We start from the raw sequence: 27,662 nt of genomic DNA, 5'->3' as shown, positions 1-27,662 counted from the left end.
CTCTCTCTCTCTCTCTCTCTCTCTCTCTCTCTCTCTCTCTCTCTCTCTTTTTCTCTCTCTGGTTAACAGTCTTTGACGATCAATGTCTGCATCCAGGAATCATCAGTGGTTGCAAAATTGAGATATTCTACTTCTATTCTTCTTCATTTATTAACTGGAATATGTCTCTAAAGAGAAATTTTTTTCTATTCCTACTGTTTTGTTACTTAGTTATACAGTTTGTTTCAGAGAAGCAGGATAAATGTTTCTTTTATATATACATTTTCAAAATAATAAGTTCACTAGCATCTTTTGATGGTGACTGTGGTTTGGAAGTGGCATCCAATTTTGGGAACTACTCCCATGAAGAGTTTGTGTCTGTATACCCTCCCCTTGAATCTAGGTGGGCTTACAAATACTTGGCAAGTAGAGTACAGTGGAATTGATGCTGCGTAACTTTTGAGGCTGGATCATTAAATGCCATGCAGCATATGGAAAATATGGGCAATACTGATGGTCTCTAATTAACAGGAGTTTTGTAAATTCAAGGTAATACTTATTTAAAATGTCTCACTGCTCTCATTCATTCAATGTCGGTCATGAATATTTATTGAATAGTTGTTGAATCCACAAATATTTATTGAATCCATAAATGACACTCTGCTAGGTAAAATGGTTACAAAATGAACCAGTAGAAAAGCTGTGTCCTCAGGATGCCCACAGTTCATGTTGTGGGGAGAGATGAAGAAAGAAATGAGCAGTAACAGTCTGACATAAATTCTAGTAGAAAGGCATGTGTGACAATAGAAAGGAGGACCGTGTTTACAAACTGGGGAGATCAGCAAAAATTTCACAGAGGAGGCAGGAGTCTCTGGGTTCATGGCCAAGTGGCTGCTCCCCTAGAGGGATCAGCCTAAGAGGGCATGGAAACCAGGAGAACTACTAGTGGTGGCTCAGAGTGAGGACACAAATGGTGAATAAAGGGCAGAAAGGGTTGGGTTTTTATAATCTGTTGTTTTAACTGTTATGGGAAAGTTGCAGCAGATGGCATGAGACAGGATCAGATTTGTTGCTCAGAAAAGTTATCTGGATGTCAGTGTGAAAGGTGACCAGAATCTTAACTTCTGGAGACAGATGGACGAATCAGGACATTGGTACCAAAGTCCAGGTGAAGAGATGAGATCCGAAAGCCTGAAGAAAGACAGTGGTGATGAAGATAGAAGGGGTTGGTGAATTCAAGAGTTATTGATACGGGCTTATTGTGAAGGGTGAGAAAGGAGTATCAGTGAATGCCGGGTGGCCAGCATAGGCAAAGGGTGAATATATTATATGTGATAGAAAATATAAAAGAAAGGTAATAGTGTCAAAAAATGAACTGTTTTATATAAGTTAATATTGAAACCCCTGTGAGACATCTAAGAAGATACAGAAATGTGCAGTTTGAAATATATGTTTAGCGCTCAGGAGATCCCTCTAGGTCAGGAGAGAGTATTTAGGGGGGTCTATCAGATCCTTTTCTCTCCCGTCCCATCATTAGTAGGAAAAGGAGGAAAATAATAGATGGGAGTTGGTGTAGAGAAAATGGAATAGTAAAATTATTAAATGTAGATAATACTGCACAATTTTGAACATCCATGTTCTTTAAATAATATTGCTTCATATCATACACATCTTACCTTCCTATTCATATAGCAGACACTATTATATTTTTTTTTTACTCAATAATGAAAGCACTTTATTTTCAGTCCTTAAATTTCACATGCCTTGAAACTATTATGTTTCTAAGAAGGTAAATTATTTGAAAACTCACACATCTGTGTAAGATGATTATATAAACAGAAGAGTGTAGTTATTTGGGTAGAAGTGTATGTATTTTTGTGTATTTAAAATATTCAGAGTGGTGCTTTAAGAGAGAGTTGAAATAGAATTACTAGAATGGGAGAAAATATTGTTCCTTTTAGACTTTATCTTGTAATTGCACATTTCAAAGCAGAAGTATTCAATTCATTTTACTGGTTGAAATGCATTCCTGTTAATTAAGATGATTCTTCATTGGGTGCTTGGTAACCTGATTAGCTTTTTGGATTCTATACAGACCATAATCAGACCCTATAAGTCGTATTTACTTCTGCCACAATTTTCTGCCATTACAGTTGTAAAGGGCCTTTCATGTTGAGTCTGTCTCTAAGTAATCTAAAACTTTTCAAGACAGTTGAAAGCATTATTCAGATGGAGGAATTGGGAGCCTAATTTGCTATGTGGTATGTAATCCAAAGATTTCGGTCTCCTGAACTTTAAGGAAAGCATAGCCTGCTTTCTTTTTGTTAATTGAAATTAAAATATGTAGGCTGTTTGATATTTATGAATTAGAAAAGCAAAAGGTTATTCAGTGAGAAAAGTTACATAGAGAAACTCCCAGGGTTGAAGTTGTACACATACCAGATAATCTTTTTTTTTTTTTTTTAGAAAAAAGTAATATTAAATGTTTATTTTGATAACATATATAAGTATAAGAACTAAAACTATCACTCAGAATCACATGATCCATAACTAACTATATTTATATTTTGATGTGTTCCCTTTCAATTGCTTTATTTCCATGTTTTAAAATATATAGGGAATCATACGTAAATCCTACTCTTTCATTGTGTAACTATGTCTCAATTTATATAATAATTATTCCTTTATGAAAAGCTTTCTTTAAGGAACTTTTAGGTTTCTTGATGTTTGGTGGTATAAAACACTCCTGTAATTAACATAATGTTTATAAACCACAGTTAACATTTCAAATTATTTTCTTATGTCAGATCTCCAGGAGAGAAATGACTGATTCAATGGCATAAACATTTTAAAGCCTCTTAATAAAAATTATAAAACTGCTTTCTAGAAATTTTGTACTGTTTACTTGCCCAACAGCAATGTCTAAGAATACCTGATGGGAAGTGTTAGGAATTTAATACCCTACAGGTTCTGAAAATGTGTTCATGGATAGAGACAAAAAGCTATTATAATATTACACTTGATGAAGCAGAATGAGAGGATAAAATTACATCCCTAGAAAGAAAGAAATTATGTTTTATACAGTCAATTATGGCCAAGAAAAAAGAGAGTAAGACATGTTGTTTATCTTTTTTGTTACCTTTTATGTCTTTTTGTTTTTTTTTAAATGTCTGTATTTTTTGCATATTTTGATGGGCTGTTTATCTTTTATTGTTGAATTGCAGGTACTGTTTATATATTCTGAATACAAGTCTTTTGACAGATATATTTAGTGCAAATATGTTCTCAGTTTATTTTTATCTTTTTATTTTTTAATGTTTCTTTTGATCGGCAGAAGTTTAAATATTCTTATGAATTCCAGTTTTAGGAGGTAGGCATATTTCATGCTAGAGCTTTTTGTGTCCTTCTTAAATCATTGCTTACTCCAGGAAAGGTTGGGAAGATATTCTCCTTTGTCTTCTTCTCGAAGATTTATAGTGTTAGCTTTTATGTGTAAGTATGTGATTCAGCTCAAATTCTTGTGTATTCTGCAAAGTAGCTTCAAGATTCATTTTTAAAAATACGATTATCAAAAACTTTACAAGTTTCTTAATAACATCATGAGAGGTGAAATAAAAGAATCTTATTCATGATTTTTTAAAATACATTTATCCAGTTTTTTTCCAGCACTATTTTTTGAGTAGACTTTCCTTTTCTGTAGAATCGTCTTGGTGCCTTTGCCTCTTGATTGTATGTGTGTCTTTTTCTGAACTCTATTCTGTTTCATTGATTTGTTTATCCTTATGCCACTTCCACACTGTTTTGATTGCTATAGATTTATTGTAAGTCTTCAACCTGGTAATATGAATCATTTCACTTTGCTTTTCCAAGGGTGTTAGGGTTATTCTACATCTTTTGAATTTGTGTATAGATTTTAGAATTAGTTTGTGTCTACATAAAACTGTTTGGATTTTAATTGGGATTGCATTGAGTCTATAGGTAAATTTAGGGAGAATTGGCATATTAACATTATTGAATGTTCTAGTCTATAAGCATGATATATTTCTCCATTTATTTAGGTGTTCTTTAATTTCTCTTAGCAGTCTTTTATAGTTTCAGTGCAATTTTCAGGTCCTTGCATACCTTTTGTTAAATTCATTCCTAAATATTTTAAATAGTATGATTTTAAATTTCACATGTAATTATGATTGCTAATATATAGAAATAACTGCTGTCTATGTGTACACACATGTGTAGATATTTATTTATTGACTTTGTCTTGCAACTTTGCTAAATTCACTCATTAGTTCTAGTAATTTTTGATATATACCTTAGGTTTTTGTTTTGTTTTTCTGTTTTTCTTTTTTTTTTTTGGCGGTACGCGGGCCTCTCACTGCTGTGGCCTCTCCCACTGTGGAGCACAGGCTCCGGACGCTCAGGCTCAGCAGCCATGGCTCACGGGCCCAGCCGCTCCGCGGCATGTGGGATCTTCCCAGACCGGGGTATGATCCCGTGTCCCCTGCATCGGCAGGCGGACCCTCAACTACTGTGCCACCAGGGAAGCCCCCTTAGGTTTTTTTGTATACATAATTGTGTGGTCTGTGAATAGGACAGTTTTATTTCCTTACACACTTTTTATTTTTCTTGCCTTATTGAATCAGCTGGCAATATGTTGAATAACTGTGGTAAGAATGAACATGCTTGCCTTCTTCCTGATTATAGGAGGAAGCATTCCATATTTCCTCATGAGGTATGCTGTTTGGTTGTTGTTGTTTTTATAAAAGCCCTTTATGTAATTAAGTAATTATGATTCTATGTCAGTTTTCTGAGAGCTTTTTAAGTCATAAATGAGTGATGTATTTAATCAAATGCTTTTTTTTAATATATGGAAGTGACCTGATTTTCTCCTTTATTTTCTTTATATCATAAATTCCATTGATTTTTTAAAAAATTACTCAGTTTGCATTTCTAAGTTAAGCCTCACTTGATGTACTGTCCATTTTTATATGCTGGATTCAACTTACTAATATTTTGTTAAGCATTTTTGTGACTGATTATGAAAGATATTGGTCTATAAATTTATTTTCTTGAAATATCCTTTATGGGTTTTGATATCAAGGTTATGCCAGCCCCATAAATTGAGATAGGTATTGTCTGCTTTCTGAAAGAATTTCTATAAGATTGGTATTATTTTTTTCCTTAAGTATTTCATAGAATTTCCCAAAGAACTGCCTGGGCTTGAGATTTATTTGAGGCAAGAATAGATATAGAATTATTCACATTTTCTATTTCTTCTTCAGTCAGTTTTACTAAGTTGAATTTTTCAAGGAATTTGTCCACTTCATTGAAATTGTTAAGTCTATTGGCATAAAGTTGTTCTCAGTGTTCTCTTATTATTTTTTTAATGCCTGTAAAATCCCCTCCTTTATTCTTGGTACAAGTAATTTGTTACAGACCTTTTTCTCTTATAATTTCATTTTTTCTCCCCTACTTTGTGCTATTTTTTTCATGTATTACACTTTGACATAACATATAAACCCTGCATTTCAATATTGATATTTTTGCTTTAAGCAGTCAGTTGTTTTTTGAAGAAATTAAGAGGTGAAAGAACAGTTCATAGTCTTTTATGTATACCCACATATTCACCATTTCCAGCTTTCTTCATTTCTTTCTGTTGATCAAAGATTTCATCTGGTATCATTTTGCTCAAGTTTGAAAGATTTCCTTTAGCATTTCGTATAGTACAGTTCTCTTGGCAGTAAATAATTTCAAATTTAATTTTTCTGAAATGTCTTTATTTTACCCTCATTTTTTTGAACTATATTTTTATGAATATAGAATACTGGATTGACTGGTTTGTTTGTTGGCTTCTTCCAGCACTTTAAATATGTTGTTTCATTTTCTTCAGGACTCCATGTTTTAAGGATGAACAGTCAGGTACCATTTGTATCATTATTCCCCTGTTTATGTCTTTTTTTCTCTGTTTTTGAGGCTTTTTTCTTTTAGTTTTAAGCCTCTATGTGTTTGTTTTACTTTTCTATCGCTGCTGTAAGCAAATTACCATGAGCAGTGGTTTAAGACTACACAAATGTAATATCATACAGTTTGGGAGATCAGAAGTCTAAGATGGATGGTTGAGCTGTGTTTCTTCCAGAGACTCTGGGGAAGAAACCACTTCCTTGTCTTTTTCAGCTTGTTGAGGTGGCCTACTTTTCCTGGCTCATGGCCCCACCGCACTCTGACCTCTGCTTCTATACTCACCTCTTGTTCTCTGACTCTCCTGCCTCCCTTCTTCCCTTATAAGGACCTTTGTGATGATATCAGGGCCCCCTCCCACAGATAATCCAAAATAATCTCCTATGTCAACATCCTTAATGTAATCATACCAGAAAGGGCTCTTTTGCCTTGTACGGTTTTCATAGTTTCTGGGCATTAGAATGTGGGCATATTTTTCCTGGTTGTTGTGGTGGGCATTATTCTAACTTCCACATGGTTTTCTCTGTATTTATCCTGTTTAAGGATCATTGATCTTTTTGGAACTGAAGGTTGACCTTTTTTTTTTTCCTACAAATTTGGAATATTTTCATCCGTGTATTTTCTGCTCCATCCTTTTCTGCTCCTTCTGGCATTCAATTATGTGTACTTTAGATTGCTTGCTATTGCCTTATGGGTTTTGGGGAAAAAAATAAAACATTTTAGTCTCTGTTTTACAGATTATGTCATTTGTATTGCTCTGTTTTCATGTTCACTGACCCCTTTTTGCAGTGTCCAGTTTGCTCTTAAGTCCATTCAGTGATCATTTCAAAAATTTTTTCTTCCTCACGGATCACATTTTCTTGCTTCTTTTCGTGTCTAATACAATCGATTATATGCTGGGTAGATGATATATTGTATGGAGCCTGGCTTTTCTTTTATTGTGACCTAGTTGATACTGTTTCAGCATTATATTCTGTTCAGTTCCCTTCTTGCTTCACAAAATCCAAAAACAAGTCTAGTATAAGGGATGGATGCTACTAGCCTAGTGTAAAAAAAATAATCAATAGGATTTGTTTCTTCCCAGGTTTATACAAATTTATTTGATCCCAGGATATGTTGTTGATTATATGACTACACTGTATTAACTCTGCCATGATATTACAGATTTTAGAGGATTGATTGTTTATGGAAATAGCTTGAAAGCATGAAGATGATTTTTTTCCAAAGTGCACCACTGAATTCTAGGCTAGATCTCACTGTTGGCAGAAAAGCTGAACAGACCCCTTTTGTGGCTTTTTTGCCTCCCATGAACTCACCTTAATAGTGAATCTACCTCTATTGAACAAAAATGGAAAAAGACATAAGTATACAATAAACCCCAGTGAGAAGGAGTAATTAGGTTTCTTCATTATAAGAATCTTCACTTTTTCAAAAAATGTTCTTATTCATAGTAAGTATTTAATAATTGCTGGATTAATTTTAATGAGCAGAAGGAAAGTTTTTCAAATAAAGCCTTTTCTTTTTACTGTCCTCTGCTTCATTGTAGATACTGGCTGTGCATTAGCACACAGCTAATATTGTCAAAGTTAGATGGCATGTGGTAGAATTTGAGAACATGAAATTATAGGTACAACCTAGAATCCTAAAATGCTAGCGCTAAAACAGACCATAGCAGCCTACCGAAACCTCATCACTTAACATATAAAGAAACTGAATCTGTGGAATTATTTTTGCCATAAATATTACTCATATGAACAATAATTAAGTAAATAGTAATACTGTTGATGGTGGTACTTAGACTGCTTACAGCATGTATTACAGTAGGATTTTAAAATACACCCATGTCCAGAAATGTTAATATTTGATAAAATGGAAAAAAGCAATAAAACTTAATGGCATTGTTTCGTGGCAATAAAACAGCTTGTAAAAACTTATATAGAAAAATATGCATTGAATGATGGTGCCACTGCAAATTACTTAAGTAAAATTTCTCATTCTGGGGACTAGGGTAGGGTGTCAGAGAGGGAACATATCCCATGTGAGATAGTTCAGTTGAGGGAATTTAGTACAGAGGACTAGTTACAGGATGTTAGAAGAACTGAAAAGAGGTAACCCATAGATAGCAATCCATGGATTAGCAACTGTAGAAATTGTCTGCCACCTTGAGGACTGGAGGGACAAAGGGAAAAGACAGTGTTATCAGCATTCAGGAGCCAGGGCCATTCAGCAGTGGTGGGACCTTGGACAAGTGGCCATTGATGGGCTGTGCAGTGAGGGTCATCGGGCAGGAGCTGGGACTCCAGAGAAGGGAATCAGACCACAAGAGTTGAGGTCACTGCTGGGGCTGCCTGTCTGTGCTGGGACCGTAGAGACAGGGTGGCCTGGGAAGAGTGCTTGCCAGTGGGAAATGGAAACAGAGGAGAATCAGCCACTGCCAGAGACACTGCTTGAAAAAAGAGAGCTAAGGAGAAATATGTACTTGAGCTCTCCTCTTTCTACTGGCTAATTTTTATATTAATATTTTTGTTTCTTGCTCCTAGTCCTTTAATACATCTGGGCTTAATATTTGTGTATGATGTGAGGTAGAATACTGATTTTATTTTTCTCTATTTTATTTTATTTATTTATTTATTTATTTTTGCGGTCCATGGCTCACGGGCCCAGCCGGTCTGCGGCATGTGGGATCTTCCCGGACCGGGGCACGAACCCGTGTCCCCTGCATCGGCAGGCGGACTCTCAACCACTGCGCCACCAGGGAAGTCCAGGTTTAATTTTTGGCCTGTGAATTTTCTTGGACTTTTGATGTATGGGATGATATTAGTGGAAATATTACAAGGTTTGCTTTTTTTCTTCCATGGCTTTTTCCTCCAATTTTATTTCCTTGACTTATTATGTTGGTCAAGACCTCCAGTACTCTGTTGAAAACTTTTGTTACTAGTGGATCATCTTGTCCCTTGAAAGGAATGCTTTGAATCTTCTTTATTCCAAATAATGTTTTCTCTAAGGATTTTGATAGACGACCTTTATCAGGTAAATAAGTTGTGTTCGATTCCTAGTTTTCTAACAATTGACCCTAAAAGGCACTGAACTTTATTATTTTTTCTGCATCTTTTGGGATGATAATGTGGTTTATCTCACTTAAACCGCAGTATGGTGAAATTATAATAATGTGTTTTTTATTTTATTTTTATTGAGGTATAGTTAATTTACAATGTTGTGTTAGTTTCAAGTGTACATCAGAGTGTTTCAGTTATACATATATATGTATACAAATATATTCTTTTTCAGGTTCTTTTCCATTTTAGGTTATTACAAGATAACGAGTATAGTTCATTGTGCTATACAGTAGGTCCTTGTTGTTTGCCTGTTTTATATATAGTAGTGGGTATATGTTAATCTCAGACTCCTAATTTATCACCCCTCCCCTGCCCCCCACCTCCACTATCCCTTTGGTAACCATAAGTTTGTTTTCTGTGTCTGTGAGTCTATTTCTGTTTTGTAAATAAATTCGTTTTGTACCATTTTTTTAAGATGCCACAAATAAGTGCTATCATATGATACTTGCCTTTCTCTGATTTATTTCACTTAATATGATAATCTGTAGGTCCATCCATGTTGTTGCACATGGAATTATTTCATTCATTGTTATTTTCTGATGTTGAAGTATTCTTAATTCTTGCAAAAACCCATAATGGATCACAGTTTAGTTTGTATGTAACAGACCAGTAAAAGCAATTAGCTATTTTTTTTTTAATGATTTTGGTATGTGTGATTATAAATATAATTTAGGTTAAAAGTTTGTTTTCTGCTGCTGCCCTTATCTGATTTTGTTATTTCAGAAGCCATAGCATCATTTTCTAAAACAAGTTTTATTAGACACTGTCTTTCTATAAAACTTGGGTAGAATTACTTGTAAAACATCTAAGTCTACTTGGCACATTTTGGGGTTGGGGGTGGAATGAGTAATGTTTTTGAAAACTTTCAAATTTTAAAACCAGTTTAATCTATCCAATTTCTGTATTTATTACACCAAAGTTTGCAAATTATATTTTTTCCAGAAATTTCTCTTATCTAGGTTTTCCAGTTTATTAACATATGGAGCTTTATAACATTCTTGTATGACTTTTAAACTCTATTATATCTTATCCTCTCTTGTTTAATTTTTTAATAAAACAAAATAGTTTTCCATTTTTTGTTATTTGGTTTTACAAGACCACCATTTTCGTCTTGGGAGAAAAAAAAAAAAAAACCCAGATTTTCGTATTGTTGATTATCTCCGTTATTTACTGTCCATGTCACTGATCGCTGCCTTGGGCCTTTTGTTACAGGACTGGGACTGGGAGTCAGGGGCCTGCAGCAGTCAGGAGAAAGGAGGGGTTGGAAGACTTGCCCTTATTTCTGTTCTGATTTCCCAATCCAGAGTTGTCTGTCCTGTCATCTGACAGCAAGTGGAATAAGGACTTGAGTAGTAAGGAGGAGGATGAGACTTAGATGGAGAATAGTATTCCGGGGAGGAGCATAGTGCAGAAAGTCAGAAAACCTCACACCAGGGACTTCTCTGGTGGTTCAGTGGTTAAAACTTCGCCTTCCATTGCCAGGGTTGTGGGTTCGATCCCTGGTCAGGGAGCTAAGATCCCACACGCCTTGCAGCCAAAAAACCGAAACATAAAACAGAAGCAGTATTGTAATAAATTCAATAAAAACTTTAAAAAAATGGTCCACATCAAAAACATGTTAAAAAAAAAAAAAAAAAAAGAAAGAAAGAAAACCTCACACCTTAACTGTGGACTGAAAGAAAGTTGCTATAATGACTTTAGGACAATAAATGGCAATGGATGCACTTAGTTCAGGGGCTGTCTTTGCTTTCCTCCTAAGTCATATACTACCAGAAAGGCAATATTTTAAGTTTTCACAAGAGTATAGTACATGCTAGGTTGAACAGACAATTGAATATCTGTTATTAATACACCAATGTATTCTTATCAGTAAATGACTCATTCTAGCAAATCCTGGGGATGATTATGGTTATTAGGGCCTGTGCCTTATAGGATGTTAAGTCTAGATTAATCTGAATGATGAAAAATAACTATTTCTAGTAAGAATTTTAAAAATTACCTTTAACCTGTTCCAAAAATAAGTGTTTTTGTGCTAACAATAATAGAACTGTCTTTATTCTGAAAAGCTAATTACTATAATTCCTCTTGTGCCTGTTCAGTGACCTTGGATTGATTCTGAAATGTCAGTGGAACTGCCACTGACAGCTATTTACCTCTGTTAATTGTGTTTGCTGTTAATCTATCACCGAGGCTGAGAATATGGCTTAAATGTTCTCTGTAGTACTGTGGAAGCCTTCTGATACCAAAGGGTTCGAAAGTATTTAAGCAATTTTCAGTCCTGTCAAACCCAGAGGAATAAGTTCATACTTAGCAGGTTCTGCATTTTTATTTGTCATTAGGCCTAGTCAAGACTGGGGGAAAAAAGAAGAAAATGGTATTTCCTCCATGGATGAAGGGATACAGTATGGTCAGATAAATATTGCCCTGAGAAGTGCTTGTTGAAGGCAAGGGAAATATTTTGGAAAAGTTCGGGAGATGAGGCAGTGGCTCAAGTCCATAGATTAACTTAAATGAGTCATTTAAGTGCAGCCAGAAAAACCTTAAGCTGAGTAACAGAGGATCGGGTAATAGGCCGGAACGAATTTTAGTAAATTCTCACCTCATTCTCCTCTGCCTCCTTGTTCTACTAATTGAATAAAATTGCATGTAAAATTCACAACTGAGTGCTTTCTAACATCAAAGGTGTTCAATAGGGCTTCCCTGGTGGCGCAGTGGTTGAGAGTCTGCCTGCCGATGCAGGGGACACGGGTTCGTGCCCCGGTCCGGGAGGATCCCACATGCCTTGGAGTGGCTGGGCCCGTGGGCCATGGCCGCTGGGCCTGCGCGTCCGGAGCCTGTGCTCCGCGACGGGAGAGGCCGCAGCGGTGAGAGGCCCGCGTACCCCAAAAAAAAAAAAAAAAAAAAAAAGGTGTTCAATAATGAAGTATGTTCTTTACTTTTCAGCTTTTATTCTACTTTCTTTCCTCCTTTCTGTCCCTTTGTGTTCCTTTTCTCTTTGCATTCATACATAATCAGGTTTCTGTTGTTCAGATTAATGCAAGTGCAAAAGTAGTTCAAAGTATCAGATAAACACAACTATCTGGGAACCAAATTAGTGGAAATTGACTTCACAAATCTCAGTTAACAAAGTTTTCTCCCCATTCGTAAGATAGGAGACATATGGAAACAAGCTGATAATATATAGGTTTTCCTTTTTCTTTTTAAGTCAATCTTTTAGATTTTGAGCTAGAGTTAGTATTAACTTCTTTTAAAAGTTTATTTACTTCATTAAAAATTGATACTCAAAATGTATTATAATAAAGCCTTACTGAACAACTGTTAGCAGTATCTACTAAAGTAAAAAAAAAAACTTACGGCATAGCAATTGTACTCATCTTATGTACCACAAGAGGGTATGTATCCACCAAGAGATAGACACAAGAAAGTTTATATCATTAATAGCCCCAAACTGGAAACGGCCAGATGTTTACCAGCAGAAGAGTAGGTAAATACACTTTTCTATTACTCAAAAATAATGATGAGCAAAAGATGTCAGACACAAAAGAGTACATATTGTATGATTCATCTTATATGAAGTTCAAGTTCAAACAAATTGAATCTGTGGTATAGAAGTCAGAATAGTGGTTACTAATTGGTTGGTGAGAGGAGTGTAAATAGATTGGGCAGGGACACATGGAAACTTTCTGGTTGCTATAAACTGCCTAAAGCTTGATCTGGATGGAGATTTACATATGTGTATAAAGATGTCCATCAAACTGTATAAGACAATTTGGGCACTATATGCATAACCGAACATATTGTTTGATTTTAGTTCATCCCTAAAAGGATAAGTGATACTAAAATATATATTAAAATTTTTTTTTTTTTTTTTTTACTAAGGCAGAGAAATTATGCTACTTTGTTGCAGAATTTTAATGTTGGGTTGACTTTTCATTATGTGGCTACTGTAGTGAACTGAGCTCTTACTGTGTTTGATTTTGATCCTCAAAGCTGCTTTACTCTAAAGAATGTTTTCATTTGAGGATTATTATTTTGCATTTCATTGATCTTACACAGATTTCAAGTAGTTTGAGGAGGTTTTAGGTAAAAAGGAAAAGCTTGCCTGAAGTTCGAAAAATTTTCTAAGAATGGGTTGCATATTTAAATATAATATATTTAACATATAATATATAACTATATATTATAATTATATATAAATATATTTATATAGTAAGTGTAGTATGGAAGCTGTCTTAAACCATGTATTTTATCTTTTTTATATTCTTTTTATTCTATGTACATTGGTTATTTAATGGGAGTAGATAACACAAAGAGCTTTTGTATTAAACTAACGATTAAGTTAAGGCTGAAAATACATAAAAGCAAAAAGTGGCTATCAATGAGGATTTGTGATCAAGCCATCAAAATTTAGATATTTCAGTTTATGTGTATTAATGATTTATCCACGGTTTCCCACTTTACTCACGGCTAACAGCTTTCAGTAAGTATTTTTCAAAGGCCTTTTGATTATAGGCAGTGGGCTTGGGGTTTCTAGGTTTCCTGAGTAACTCTTAAGCACTAACCTCTCGCTTCCTTTTGCCTCTTATCTTTATAGGCTGCCCTGCAAGTCGGGGGCCACGGAGAAAGGCTGCACCAGTGTCGGGAGGTCATGCTGCTAACTTACAAATCCATCCCCATGCAAGTGGATGGGGAGCCCTGTAGGTTGGCCCCGGCTATGATTCGGATCTCGTTGAGGAATCAGGCCAACATGGTACAGAAGAGCAAGAGAAGGACGTCCATGCCTTTACTCAATGAGTGAGTCTGCCCTTGCCCACCTTTGTGAACATGGAGACCGTGGAGAGGAGGGCACTGAGCATGTGCATGATCAGGGGCCTCCCTGTGCTGGGAAAGGAGCCGAGTCCAGGAAACTCAGCAGTTCCTTGGTCTCTCGCACATATTTCTTTTTCGTGTTTACTATACGGTGACCACACCCCTCTTTCAGAAGTTATTGCTGTATGATGTGCTAGAGTGATGATGCTTTTCCACTGACCACTTGAGTATATACTTACTGGGACCAGCAGAAAATCACTGAGTGATTCAGGGTCGTAAAACGTGTCCTGTCGAACGTGTTCTTTTTTGTTTAAGAAGGCGCGCTGTTGGCCTCCTCTTTTCCCTGGTCGCTTGGAGAGTGTTGGTTTCTCCAGGTGCAGGAGGTCGGCAGAGCTGGCTTTGGCTCCCCTCTCTCCACATTGTATCCCCTTCTGCCCTTTCCCAATGCTCCCATTTTGGGGTCCTGTGTACTCTGATGCGTCAACTCAATTTTGCCATTCTGGGTGGCATCCTATTGTCTAGATGAAACTTGACCCACGACTCAATGCCTAAACAAAATGTATCCCTCCTGGACCCTTTCCTTTCTTGGGTGTTTTGATAAACTGATTGGGACAAGGTGATAAATGACTAGATATTTTGAGTGCATTTTATAGAGTCCCTTAATCTAATTTCGATTGAAATGTCTTTTTGGGGTTGGAGAAAGGGATGAAGAAAGATGGGGATTTGGGGTATCTTTTAGAGTATCTTTTATATATCATGCACCTATGGCTGACCTGACTCAAGGTAAGGATGTTTTAGGGTTCAGCCTTGGGCCATTCTTCTGTCACAGCGAGGGTCCCTCCAAGGTGCTCCTCTATTTGTGGCCTGTGATGCATGGTTACCTATTTGTACTGAATGGCTGGCTTCCTCTAGTGCCTGTGAAGGAAGGGCATGCTTCGCCATGTATTTATTGAGTCATTGTGACAAGTACGGAAGCGCCTAGAATGAACCAATGACACAGGTGTCATCGCTCCCTGCCAAAGCTTCACCTCTCTTTCTGAGATGGCAGATGTTGAAGAACAGCCTTCGACAGAGCTCATCAAGTGTTTTAGTTTTTAGTGTCTGCTTCTAAGCTTGAAGCTGGGGTGAGGGATCTTCTCTCCTCTGCATCCTCCTTTTCCAGAGTCAATCTGGGCTCCCCCAGCACTTTTCCTAGATCGTTATCCAGAGGGCTTGTTTAGTTGCCTTTTTCATTTTGTTTACATTTTGCAGCTAGTGAAACTCTTAGCTCATTTCTACTGCTTTCTCTATCCTCTGCCTTTACCACTATTAGGTTGAATATACACTTTGTGAGTGTGTCAGCAATAGTATATGGTTGACCATATTCTCTCTTGAAACATTAGAGTTAAGCCATGAACTATTGGTTTAAGGGAAAGTTCTGAGCTACTAAGTGAAAAGCCCTCTCTGAGATAGTCCAGGTTGTTTTGGATCACTTGTAGATCGTTTGTTAACAGAGCTAAAAATTCTTAATATCTACAGGCAAACAGCTCCCATTTTCATGCCTGGTGCTTCTATGCTTAATAACCTTATGAGACATGAAATTGTTTTCGGGTGTTTAGTTTCAGACAGTTTTTGCCCTTGAGAAAGAATTTGTATTTGCTCAGAAACTGTATTAAGAATTTATTTGGGCTTTCTTCTCATATAAAAACAAATGGAAAGAGTTGTTTTCTTTTTGTACACATGGCACATATGACAGATGATGTGACTTCATAGATGTAGCCGGGAGGGTGTTCAAGAAGCAGCCTCGGGCTTCCCTGGTGGCGCAGTGGTTGAGAGTCCGCCCGCTGATGCAGGGGACACGGGTTCGTGCCCCAGTCCGGGAAGATCCCACATGCTGTGGAGCTGCTGGGCCCGTGCACCATGGCCGCAGAGCCTGTGCTGCGCAACGGGAGAGGCCACAACAGTGAAAGGCCCATGTACGGCAAAAAAAAAAAAAAAAAAAAAAAAACTGCGCGTCCGGAGCCTGTGCTCCTCAACGGGAGAGGCCAGAACAGTGAGAGGGCGAAAAAAAAAAAAAAAAAAAAAAAAAAGCAGCCTCAACTCAAAAATGCAGTTATTTCCCACCAGGGGGCAGTGGTGTCTCCATCCAAGCAGCCTCAGGCCGTAGGAAAGACTTGTGTGAAATGGCAGTAATAATATTCTGTCCATTTCTTAAAAGGACACATATAAATCTTAAAGATTAGCCAAGATCTTTATTACAATTTATTATTAAAATTATCATTCAACACACTTTTAGAAAATTTCTCACCACTACTCTTTTTCACCCTCTGTAATTAGATTGCTTCTTTCTATTTCAGTAGAGATCTTTGTTTGGAAATCTAACTTCTTCCACTGGATTTCCAAGTGGAGTTTCCAGTTTAAGGGCGGCCGGGCCACTGATATCTTCTTAAAAGTTTTCTTCCACCTTCTGAGCCCTCCAAGCTTTTCTCTGTTTAGGCCACAGTGTGCAAAGTTCACTATTGCAGCACAGGCAGAAAGAGATTATTGAAAGTTAATTCTTTCTTCCTTCTTTCCTTCCTTTATGTTTTCCATCCTTCTTTCCCTTTCTTCCTTTCTCTCTTTCTTACTTTTTACTGTTTCTTCATCATTTGCATGCCTTCTTTTTGAAGAAAGAGAGCTGTTTTAGTTTAAAAACTTGTGTGTATCTGTGTTAGGGGGAAGGGAGTTAGTCAGAAAGGGGTAGCTTTTCAATTCATCTTAAGGACTTATCCTCCTTTCACATAGCATGTTAACATGAATATTTGAGATTTTAGGGCTGTGGCCCCCATTTCTGCTGAAACGCTGGTGTTCCTCATAGATTTGCCCCTTCTCTGGGAAATCACATCTGCAGCACAAGTTCCCTCTATGACAGATAAGCTAGTGTGTCTCAGATCTGTGTCTTTAGCCCAGGCTTTCTTGTAGAAACTGAAGACTCATACCCAAATATCTTAGTTGACATCTTTATCTGCATATCTCATAGTCACCTCCACTTTTGCACGTCCCCTGCGTTGTTTGAACTCTTCCTTCTGTTTATTTCCCACACCTTTAACTCTCACACCATCTTTCCCCTCTGCTAGTAACACAGCCTTAGTTGCGGAGCCGTATTCATTACTTCTCGTCAGCATTGCTAAAATCTGCTCAGTTCATTTCCTTGTTTCCAACGTTGCTGCCCTTCACACTGTGTCTTTTCCAATGGACTGGTTAGAATGATCTTTCTAAAAATGTAAAACCTATATTCCTTGGCTTTACCGACCTTTTTGATCATCGCCTTGGTCCTCTCCTTCCTATGCTCCAGAGCATATTGCTATTTCTGGAGCAGTACGGCCTGTCTCGTGTATCATTATATTTTTGCCCTCCTCGCCCGCTTTCATCTGCTAGCCCCTGCTCAAGTTCAAACTCCATCGAAATATCGCTTTCCCTAAGAATCCTTTTCTGTCTGCTTCTAGCCATTAAATACACCACTCAGCGCTCCTATAGTATTCTTGTTACTTCTCTCACACCATTTATCAAAACCAGTGTAATTAATTATTGGTTTGCTTGTCTCCCCTGCTCTGTGGGGAGACCCTGGGGTTTTCCTCATAGGGTCGCCAGTGCCTGCTAGTGTGTCTGAGACTTATGGTTACATGTTGAACAAGGGACTCGCACATGGATCGGTTCTATAATGTCCTATCTGTTACGTTTCTCAGAAATTGTTTCTAAAATAACATAACTCTAAAACCTCGTGAATATAAAAATAATACAGAAAATGTCTTGGTCACATTTTATGGCAGAAGTGGAAGATATATACTTAAGTATTTCGAGATCTGGTGCACATGGATGGCTGGAAGAATTCCCATGAGAAACAGCTAAATAGGAACCTTTCATGATGCCACTGGATCTTCATGTATGCAGAAAGGAAAAAAATTTTTTCTAAAAAAAATTTCTTGGCTTATGATCCTATTTGCTATTACTATATATAAACTGAAAGGCTAGGCCCGTTATGTTCACTCTCCCCTCCCCTCTCCACCCCATTGGTACAGGAGAGTATGTCATTTATGGCTTATGAATCTACTTGAAATATGACTCCAATAAATATCTTTCCCCCTAAAAGTAATAGAGCAGATTTGTTTAGGTTCATATTCATGTACTAGTAACATGATAGCCAGATAAATTCGATTATGTTCTCTATTTGAAAGTCACTTTTGAGGGAGATCAGAAATTCTACATTACTCAGGTACGTAGGAAGATCTCAGCCTGAGTTCACTAGCAATTAAGACAACATTGTTAAGGGTGATTGTATTATCCAAGGGCAAGATTTCTAGTTGGCAAACCTTGGGCAACCGACTTCCAGCATCCTGGGCTGCTGAGAAGTGTCATTGGTTATAACTGATAGCCCGTTTAGGATGACAAGGAGTTAATTCATGGGTGGCTTTATATGAGAATTTATGTACCCCGTGGAAAAGAGGAATGGTGGGATACGTCTACTGCAGTTATAGTGAAACTGTTCAAATGGTCTAAGAGAGTGAAGAGAATAATGATGTAACAGTGACAGGAAATTTGGGGTTTAGTTTCTTCAGTTCCACATTTTCTCTTTTCTGGTACCCATCGAAGACCCTCTCCTTTACAAAAGAAGGGAGAGAAGAGAGAAGTCTATGGTTTCACTCCTCTACCAAGAATATGAATAGAACTACAGCATCACTGTGATAAAATTAGGCTTTCTTGGTATTACCTTGGGATTTCTTAGAAAGCCTTCTCTGTTTAACTGAAGGAAGTTAAAGTTTTTGTCGAGTCGCTCTTTTGAAGACGGTTGTCTTTCGACATGAATATTCCAACAAAGCCCTGGAATCATGAGGACTATGTTAAAGGATTCAGTTTACCTTGATTCTGCTCTGAGTTGACTGTGCCAGCCTACCATCCGTGTGTGTGTGTGTGTGTGTGTGTGTGTGTGTCTGTGTGTGTGTGTCTGTGTGTGTGCGCGCATGCGCACGTGCACACACACGGATGCCCAGTGAGACCTAGAGCCGGAGAGGACCGTGGTAACCCTCTGCCTCGCAGCCCCGCGCAGCATCCGCGCCCCTCCAGCATCTGCCGGTGCCCCGCCTCGTGCTCCAGTCTGTGGCTTGCCTGAGAGCCGGCCCTGCCATGTGTTCTGTTGGCTTCGTCGCTATCACAGGCTTTTTTTGATTATTTCCGTGGCTGGCTTGATTTTCTTTTTCTTTTCATTTACTGTTTGGTGATGCGCTCATTTAATTTCTGTTTAAATTTTGTGTGTCTCTCTTTCTCTCTCCTGGCTTGTTCCCCTGTCTGTCCACGCTGTTTTGCTGACTGTCTTCGCTGCTCATTCCCTGCTGCCTCTAGTATCCATCAGGTGCAAGCTGCGGACCTGCGGAGAGTGTCTGCCCCCCCAGGCTCCTTCACCACGTGAGTACAAAGCCGTCCCGTTTTTACATTGTGTCTCTCAGCTTCATCTCCTCCTCAGGGCCAGACTACCTGCACCCTCTCCCTTCACAGGTCCGCTTCTTAGACAGAGAAGCACCTCACTGTAATTGTCTGCTTTAGCCCTTCTTTGATTTGAGATGCAGCTGTGAAATTCTTTGTGTTCTATCTGTCTCAGTCCTCTGAGTTCACAGTTTAATTTTTTGATTAGGTACTTTAGGGTCCAGAGTTGCATGGGGTTGTATAAAATTCCATACTAAACATTGGTTTCTGTGGCAAGTCTGTAAACCCATTAGACCATTCCATTATCTATGGCTCAGGGATGACCTTAAAGAAGCTCCCGCTGCACTTGATTCTGTGGACGGACCCCTGAAATTATGCGTGGAGCTTTGATTGTAGGTACGTGCATCTGTGGATTTTTCTGGGTTGAGGAATCCATAGTTGTAATAAAAGATCAATAGCCCAAAGTTGTTAATGAGTTAGCAAAGTGCAGTTTGTACATAGTAGTTTGTGCTTAACACACTCTATGCTTTTATATTTTTCTGGTGAAAAACAGAAAGAAAATGTTTTTTAGCGCTTCACTTCAGGACTTTTTTAATGCTGTTGCCTCTGTCTTGCCCTTCTTTCTTTTCTCCGTCTTACATATACTTTTGTTATGTTTCAGGTACTGTTACAGGTGCTTTTACACAGGTTAACTAACTTACTCCCCCAACCACCTTATTGCCATACGTGATATTATTATCTCCATGTTATACATGAGGAATCTGATGCACAGAGAAGTTGAGTAATTTGACGAAGGTCACACAGCTAATAAGTGGTAGACTGGAATTCATACTCCCGCAGGCTGGTTTCAGAATTCATGCTCATAACAATTTATAATCTGCCGCTTTTCATCTGTCAGTGTCCTATGTATTTCTCAGGGCCCAGCTGAATAACTGCCTTTTCTAAGAATCGTACCTTGATTCTTGCTGGCAGAACTGGTTACATCCTCATTGGAGTTCACTGTTTATACTACTATTGTACTTATTATAGTTCTCAAGGTATAATTGATTGGTACTAATTATATTAGCTGTATATCTGTGTGTATCCCACACTACACTTAGGCCACTTGAAATCATTTGCAATATCTTCTTATGACCCTTTGTGTTCCCAGCCTTGATCACAGACCTTAACACAAAGTATTCTGAAACTAAACAGAATTGTTGGTTGGTTGGTAGAATGAATGAATGAAAAGAATGTGTGTCTAAATAGAACTCTGCAATATCTAACATCTAGGGATATGCAAAGTAATTCCTAAAGTTCAGTTATGTATCATTTTACTTTCAACCCTAGTCTTGTGGATGCACGTTTATTTACTCATTTATGACAAAATATTTTTCCAGAAATATTATTTTGTCCTTGCTCTGTGTCAGACACTATATTCTGCTTTGTATTTAGTGGTGAGCACAACAGCTCTATACCTTCATGGAACTTAAAGTTGAGCGGTCGAAGAATCAGTAAGAAAATAACATTTAATTTCCAATTTGGAGGCTATTGCTGGGGTATATTACACATACCCCGTAAGGCCTGTTCAATAAATTTGAGTCCAAAGAATGGCTCTCAGTGATCATTATTTTCAGCAGCTCTATTGATAGAGTTCAAGGAATTGAGAGTCTGAACAATAGGAGTCCAGGTGATATATGTCATATTTCTATCACCTTTTAAGTTTTAGTTGTGTTTAAGTTTTCATCATATAATTTTTTTTTTTTTTTTTTCTTGCGTTATGCGGGCCTCTCACTGTTGTGGCCTCTCCCATTTGCGGAGCACAGGCTCCGGACGCGCAGGCTCAGCGGCCATGGCTCACGGGCCCAGCCGCTCTGCGGCATGTGGGATCTTCCCGAAACGGGGCACGACCCCGCGTCTCCTGCATCGGCAGGCGGACCCTCAAGCACTGCGCCACCAGGGAAGCCCTCATCATATAATTTGAATGAGGTTCTTTTTTTCTTTTTCCAGGTGTGTATGCTATAATAAGGTGAACTGTCATGTTTATTTTCATGGCATGTAACAGGCAGTCCACCTAGATGTGGCCACTTAAAACTTGAATATTTATCTAAAATATTTTATATTTGTATGTACTATATTAATTACTGCATATTATAGATTTTATGTCTCTATATAATGGATGAAAGATTTATATAATAAAAATAGAGTATTATTTTAAAAATTCAATAACAGAACTCTGTCAAATAGAGCAAGGAACACAGAAAAATCCAAGCACAATGAGTATTCTATTTATATATTATGACAGTGGCAACTTAGCTTAGACCCACTCTCATGCTGCTATTGCGGCAGTGTTTAAGAATCACATTAACCTTGCTCTGGTCCTCACAAAAGTCAGGACTCCAGTATCTTGAGCTAAACTTTGTCTTTTTTTTTTTCTTTCAACTCTTGGATCAGCCATTCTCTGCTCAAAACAGCTCTTTTTTACAGATGATCTTTCCTTTGGGAGAAGCCTCTCTTTCTGCTGTTCCTAAAGTAAAGTTGCTTTTCTAAAGCAATTTAAATTATCCTTTCTCTCTAGCTTTCTAATAACTTTTTTAATTAGGGAGGAGGTCATGGTCTTGACAACATAATGCATAAATTATTAGGAATGACAACACACTATTAACGTCTGCGTACATGGGAAATTTCAGCTTTACATGAAGAATCTTGAAACTTTCATTTTGATCATATATGACAACATATGAATGCTAAATTTTAATCAAAGGGATTTAGTGGCTCCATCAAATAGAACAAAATAAAGTAAATAGAATATTTCACCACAAATTTTATGTACTATAGCTTTTTTTTTTTGACGTCAGAGAAGAGTTATAATTCCCAGACTTGGCATATGACATAATTTGTAATCTGGCCATTCTTACTTTTTTTTCTTTTTTATTGAGATATAATTGACATATAACATTGTATCAATTTCAAGTGTAAACATAATGATTCAGTGTTTGTGTCTATTGTGAAATGATCATCATAGTTAGTTAATATCCATCACCACATGTAGTTACGATAGTTTTTTCTTGCGATGAGAGCTTTTAAGATCTCTCTTAGCAACTTTCAAATAGTCAATACCTAGAGTCACCATGCTGTACATTACATCCCCAAGACTTATTTATTTTATAATGGTGTTATTTTATATTTATTATTATAAGTATTTTATATTTATTACTTTATAATGGTATTTATAAAGGTATTATTATATAATACCTTTTAACCCCCTTCACCCGTTTCACCCTTGTCTCCTCAGTGTTGCTCAAAGAATTATTAGGCCAGCACCTCAATTAATAAATTCATTATAATTAAGTGACTTCATAGTAGAATCCTCATTGAAGACTACATACATGCACTGTATCTCATAAATCATGAATATTCACATTAAATGGTCATGCTCAAAAAGCCCCCAAACGTGTGTAACTGTAAAATGAGTCTCTGGAACGCTTTCAACTTTTACTATTGCTTTTCATTAAGTTCTGTTTCCCTCCTGCTCTTCCCCTACCAAAATGAAATAATGTGAACTGTTTACATCTAATTTATTCATTTTTCATCTTTCAAAAATATTATTCAGTGTCTGCTTTAGATATCAGATACTCTGTGGGATATTGGAGATAAGAGATTAGAAAGCTAAGGTTTCTGCCTTGGAGAAATGAACACACCAGGAACAGACCCACTTGTGTTGCCTACAGTACAATTACAACGCAATGTGACAAGCATCCAAATGGAAATTCTGGTTGTACTTCCATGTGAATAACTTTTTTTTGACTCTTTATTATATTTGTTTTTGTATTTTAGTAATTAAAATTAATATAGGTCCAAATTGACTTTTTTGATATATTTTTCTCACTTTTAAGACATATGGATTCATATAACTAGCACCATAATCAGGATACAAAATGGTTCTATCACCCCAAAAAACCTGCTTTGTAATCTGTGCCCTTTATGGTCATACCCCCTAATCCCTGCATCTCTCATCTCAAACTCTGGCACCCACTGATTGCTACAGTTTTGTATTTTAGAGAATGCCCTATAAATGGAATCATACAACATGCAACCCTTAAAACTGGCTTCTTTGAGTGAACATAACATCTTTGATGTTTATGAGAGTTGCTGCATCTATCATTCCTTTTTGTTGCCGAATAGTATTCCATTGTATGGATGTTTCTGTTTATTTACCTAATAACCCAGGAGGACATCTGGGTTATTTCCAGTTTTGGATGATTCTGAATAGAGCTGCATAAACCTTGATGAACAGGTTTTGTGTGAACATAAGTTTTCATTTCTGTAGGTTAAACACCTAGGAGGGATTCCAGGGTCATACGGTAACTTCATAAGAAACTGACAAACTGTTTTCCAGAGTGGTCGTATCATTTTGCATTTGCGCCAGCCATGTATGAGAGTTCCTGGTGTTCCATATCTCTGTCAGCACTTGGTAATGTCAGTATTTTTACATTTTAATCATTCTAATATGAGTGTCTTTTCATGTGATTATTTGCCATCTTTTATACATTCTCTGGTGAAGCATCCTCTCAAGTCTTTTGCCCATTTCTTAAACTGGGCTGTTTGTTTTCTTCCTGTTGAGTTTTGAGTTTGTCATGTATTCCGGATCCAAGCCTTTGTTAGATATGTGCTTTGCTTAATCATTTCTTTGTTCTAGAAGGCAGTTGACTCAATTTTCAGGCCACAATTTCTGAGGATGGTAGCCATAGTGTCAGTTGTGTATTCAGAGCCTTTGCAGTGCTATTCCTATCTGTCTGGTGTGTAACCCCTCCAAGTTGCAGGACAGGATCTGAGGGGAGGGTCTGCTCTGTAGTTCAGTTCCTAAAGTCTGTGGTACTGTGTTTAGGGCCAGATTAACACATTTGCAGCCTAGAGATGAACCCAAGTTCATGGACGTCTTTCTGGAGTTGTCTTCCTGAGCTCCTCCCTCTCTCTTGTCATCCTCAGTACTCTCGCATTTCCTGGGGCTCATTTTTGGGTCCTTCAGCCAGAAAGCTAAGGCTTTAGTTACCTCATGCTGCTGCATAGCTCCCGAAACCAACGTTCACCTCCAGGACCAAGCAGTGATATGACTGAAAGAGAAAAAGAAGCAATGGTGGTTTGTCCCATCCTCTTGGGACCACAGCTTCTCTTATCAGAGAAGATTCCCTCTCCTTATAGTTTTTTTAATTTTATTTTATTGAAGTATATTTGATTTACAGTGTTGTGTTAATTCCTGCTCTACAGCAAAGTGACTCAGCTATACATACATTCTTTTTCATATTCTTTTCCATTATGGTTTATCCCAGGATATTGAATATAGTTCCCTGTGCTGTACAGAAGGACCTTGCTGTTCATCTCCCTCTCCTTATAGTTTTAAGCACCAAAAGGCCTTTGTCATTGCTGCTGCCAGCACAGCAAAATTGCCCGAATGCTGGGTTGCGAGAAAATGGAGGAGGTATAAAAGAGGAAGATTTCCCCAAATTTCTCTGATCATTCAGAGTCCCTTTCCTTTCCTCAAGCCAGAGTTCAAGGGCTTTCCCAGAGCTTTCTCTGTCTGCGCCTGTTGTCCATTTTAGGCTTTGTGCTGCCTGGAGTCCAGACCAGGGTTGATTAGAGGTCAAAGGAGGAGAGAGCTCAGCGTTAGTTGGACGGTATTTTAAATTCGGGTCTTCTTTCCCCATCTGCTGCTATTATTTATTTTTCAGAGTTCTCAAATAGCAGCTTTAGGCATTCTGTCCAGGTTTTATAGCTGCATTCACTGGGGGAGGAAGAATGGTGGGTGCTTATCCTCCTTACCCAGAGCCAGAACTTCTCTACTGCCTTTTAAAGCAGAGAGTTTTCACACTGTATCCTCTTTTTACCTGCTACAGTTACTCAGAGCGTGCCATAGCTAAACTCAGCAGAAGAGCTCTGCAGAGAAACCAGGGTGTTTGTGAACTGCAACCAACAAATGTTAAATGTAATAGGCTATCTTGCACAACAGTCATAATTTAAACATAAACAAGATGTTTCCCAGTGCCAAATTGTGTGGATTTGTTTGTTGTCTTGGGGAAGGCAGAGTCAGACACAGATCCATGAAAAAAGTATAAATTGTTATCTTTGACAACAAGCTGAATATGATTCAGCATTCTAAACTTGTTTCCAATAAGTGAAGCCTTCTTGGTAAAGGATGAAAGCAAATTGATTTTTGTTCTATGAAGAAAGGGAGTTTTACTAAGAGAAAAATTTTTTTTTTGAGAAATACTTTTGATGTCTATTTTTTTTTTCCTTTGGGGTTGAATTTAAGAATTTTATTACTGAGAAACTACCAAGACAGAACCAAGAATCTTTAATCTTCATGATTAATAAAAAACATAAATTAGTGATAGGTGGTTTAATCTTTGCATGCCTCTGGCCAAGGAAGTAAACTAGAAATTTCTTTAAAGTGCTTTCTAAAAATTCGGTAATTTTGTTTTCCAACTAGTCACGTCAAAGCTTTTGTTTTAACATTTTTTTTGAATTTGTGTAATATGCTACAAAAGTTCTATTTATTTTGTTTATTCAGTCCTGGCCCTTTAATTAGAAAATAAGACTTGGTCTGCTTTTTTCAAGACCCTTTCTCTTTTCCATTCTTCTTTCAGTGAACTTCACTCTCCCACACCCTGCACTCTACCAGGGAGTAGGAAAAACATTGCCAACGTAGAAATTTACATACATGCCTTTGTAGGCTATGGGGTTTACCTCTAAAGTAGCTAAGAAGACCCACCAGATGTGGTTTGCCTCCAAATGAATTAAGCTTGGTGGCTTTGTTAGAACCTCAGGTTCATCAGGACTCCTGGGCCAGTTGAACCTTCAGAAGAGTGCTTCATGCCAGGAATCTGTCCAGATTCTAATTCATGGATTATTACTTTTGGGTCATAATTTCTGGACCAATTGTGAGGGTACCAAAAGGGCCTAAGCATTCACAAATACTGTGAATACACTTGTTGTTAATGCTTCCGTTGTTATTTTTGTGTCCCTGGATGAATATCTCCGAGTAGTAGGATTATAGACAAATTTTAGCTAAATTTTATTGGCTTTCTTTATTTTCTAGATTGATTTCAATGAGCACACATTACTTCTATAAAGGGGAAGAAAGCAAAAAAAAAACTATAGCCATTTATAAAAATGTCTCTGCTTTAAAGCTCAGTAGAGAAGTTCTGGTTCTAGGTAAGGTGGGTAAGCACAGATTCTTCTTTCTCCCCCCGTGACTGCAGCTATAAAACCAAAAGCAAAAAATAAAGTTTATATTTTTAAAAGAACAGAGAGAATTGCCAAACTCACTGATTGAGTACATGATATTTCTTTCAATTCTAGCTCAGAGTCAGATGGCAAAGCATAAGAGTTAGCTTCAGGCTTTCTGGGGAAAAAAGCTGTTTGCTCTCTGATCCTCTGAGCAGAGGAAACTGCTAAGCTTTACTCATCTTTTTCCTCCTTTCTCTCACTCCCACTCCCATGTTTTATGAACTTCTGGTGATGTCACTTCCCACTGTCCACAGTTCCTTGACTTTTAATCATGTCACATTGTCCTGTTTCCTGTCTTCCTATGCCACCCCTCTCTGCCGGTTCCATAAAACCAATATAGCAAATTGAAAATTCCCAAGAAAAGTAAGAGCTACTAGAGATTCATCTCATACCAATTTCCAAACTTGAATCCAGGCTGCACCTCGGATAATTGTTTTCTTCCCTTCCTTACGCTCTGTGAGTTTCCCACAAGAGTTCCTCACTCTGCCTGTGCTTCTATTCCCGTGCAGGTACCCGGGGCAGGGGCATTTAGTGACTTAAAGACAAGGGGGCTGCAGGAGCAGACCCAGGTCTCCAACTGCAGTGTCTTCCTCCTTATTCTGTAGGCCCCCAAACCCCTTGAAGACATCCTCTGTTTTAAGTGTCTATGGGAGCCCTGCTTTTGTCCGTGTGACATTGACCATATAGTAACCTTTTTGCATTTCAGTTTTTCAAATATTAAAAAGAAATGCAGTTGATCTCTGGGATTTCTATCAGCTCTGAAGTTCTGTCATGCTAAAATTCAGGGCATGATCCTAGACTCTGTGAAGATCTGCCCCTGAGGGATCTAGCAGTTGAGACTTGCCATGGGATGTGACAAGGTCATCCTTTATCCTTAGTACTGATCAGGCAGGCCAGGCCCTGTACCGCCTTGGTACCCTTTTGCCTTGCTCTCAGCAAGAACCCAGGCAGATTTTTTCATTTAGCCAAAGAGGTAATATGGGCCTGAGATTGAGTTGTGATCACATTTAGCATCCTGATAACTGTTATGTGGTAGCGATTGCTATCATTGCCATCCCATAGGTGAGAAGACTGAGAATAAGAAATATTGGGAAACTTGCC

At 37.7% G+C, this 27,662-nt stretch overlaps 1 protein-coding gene across 1 annotated transcript in view; it reads left to right on the top strand.

Annotated features, from left to right (window-relative positions):
• The window catches only part of DGKI (diacylglycerol kinase iota), a 467,563-nt gene that overhangs the window by 301,355 nt on the left and 138,546 nt on the right, over positions 1-27,662 (top strand). Inside the window, 1 exon segment of the mRNA XM_007466658.1 lies at positions 13,645-13,844. Coding sequence (XP_007466720.1) covers positions 13,645-13,844 — 200 coding nt within the window.

The sequence above is a fragment of the Lipotes vexillifer genome, unplaced genomic scaffold, assembly GCF_000442215.2.
Source record: "Lipotes vexillifer unplaced genomic scaffold, Lipotes_vexillifer_v1.1 scaffold71, whole genome shotgun sequence".
Lineage (NCBI taxonomy): Eukaryota > Metazoa > Chordata > Mammalia > Artiodactyla > Lipotidae > Lipotes > Lipotes vexillifer.
The sequence above is the reverse complement of the archived record's forward strand: the minus strand, read 5'-3'. Positions and strand labels throughout refer to the sequence as shown.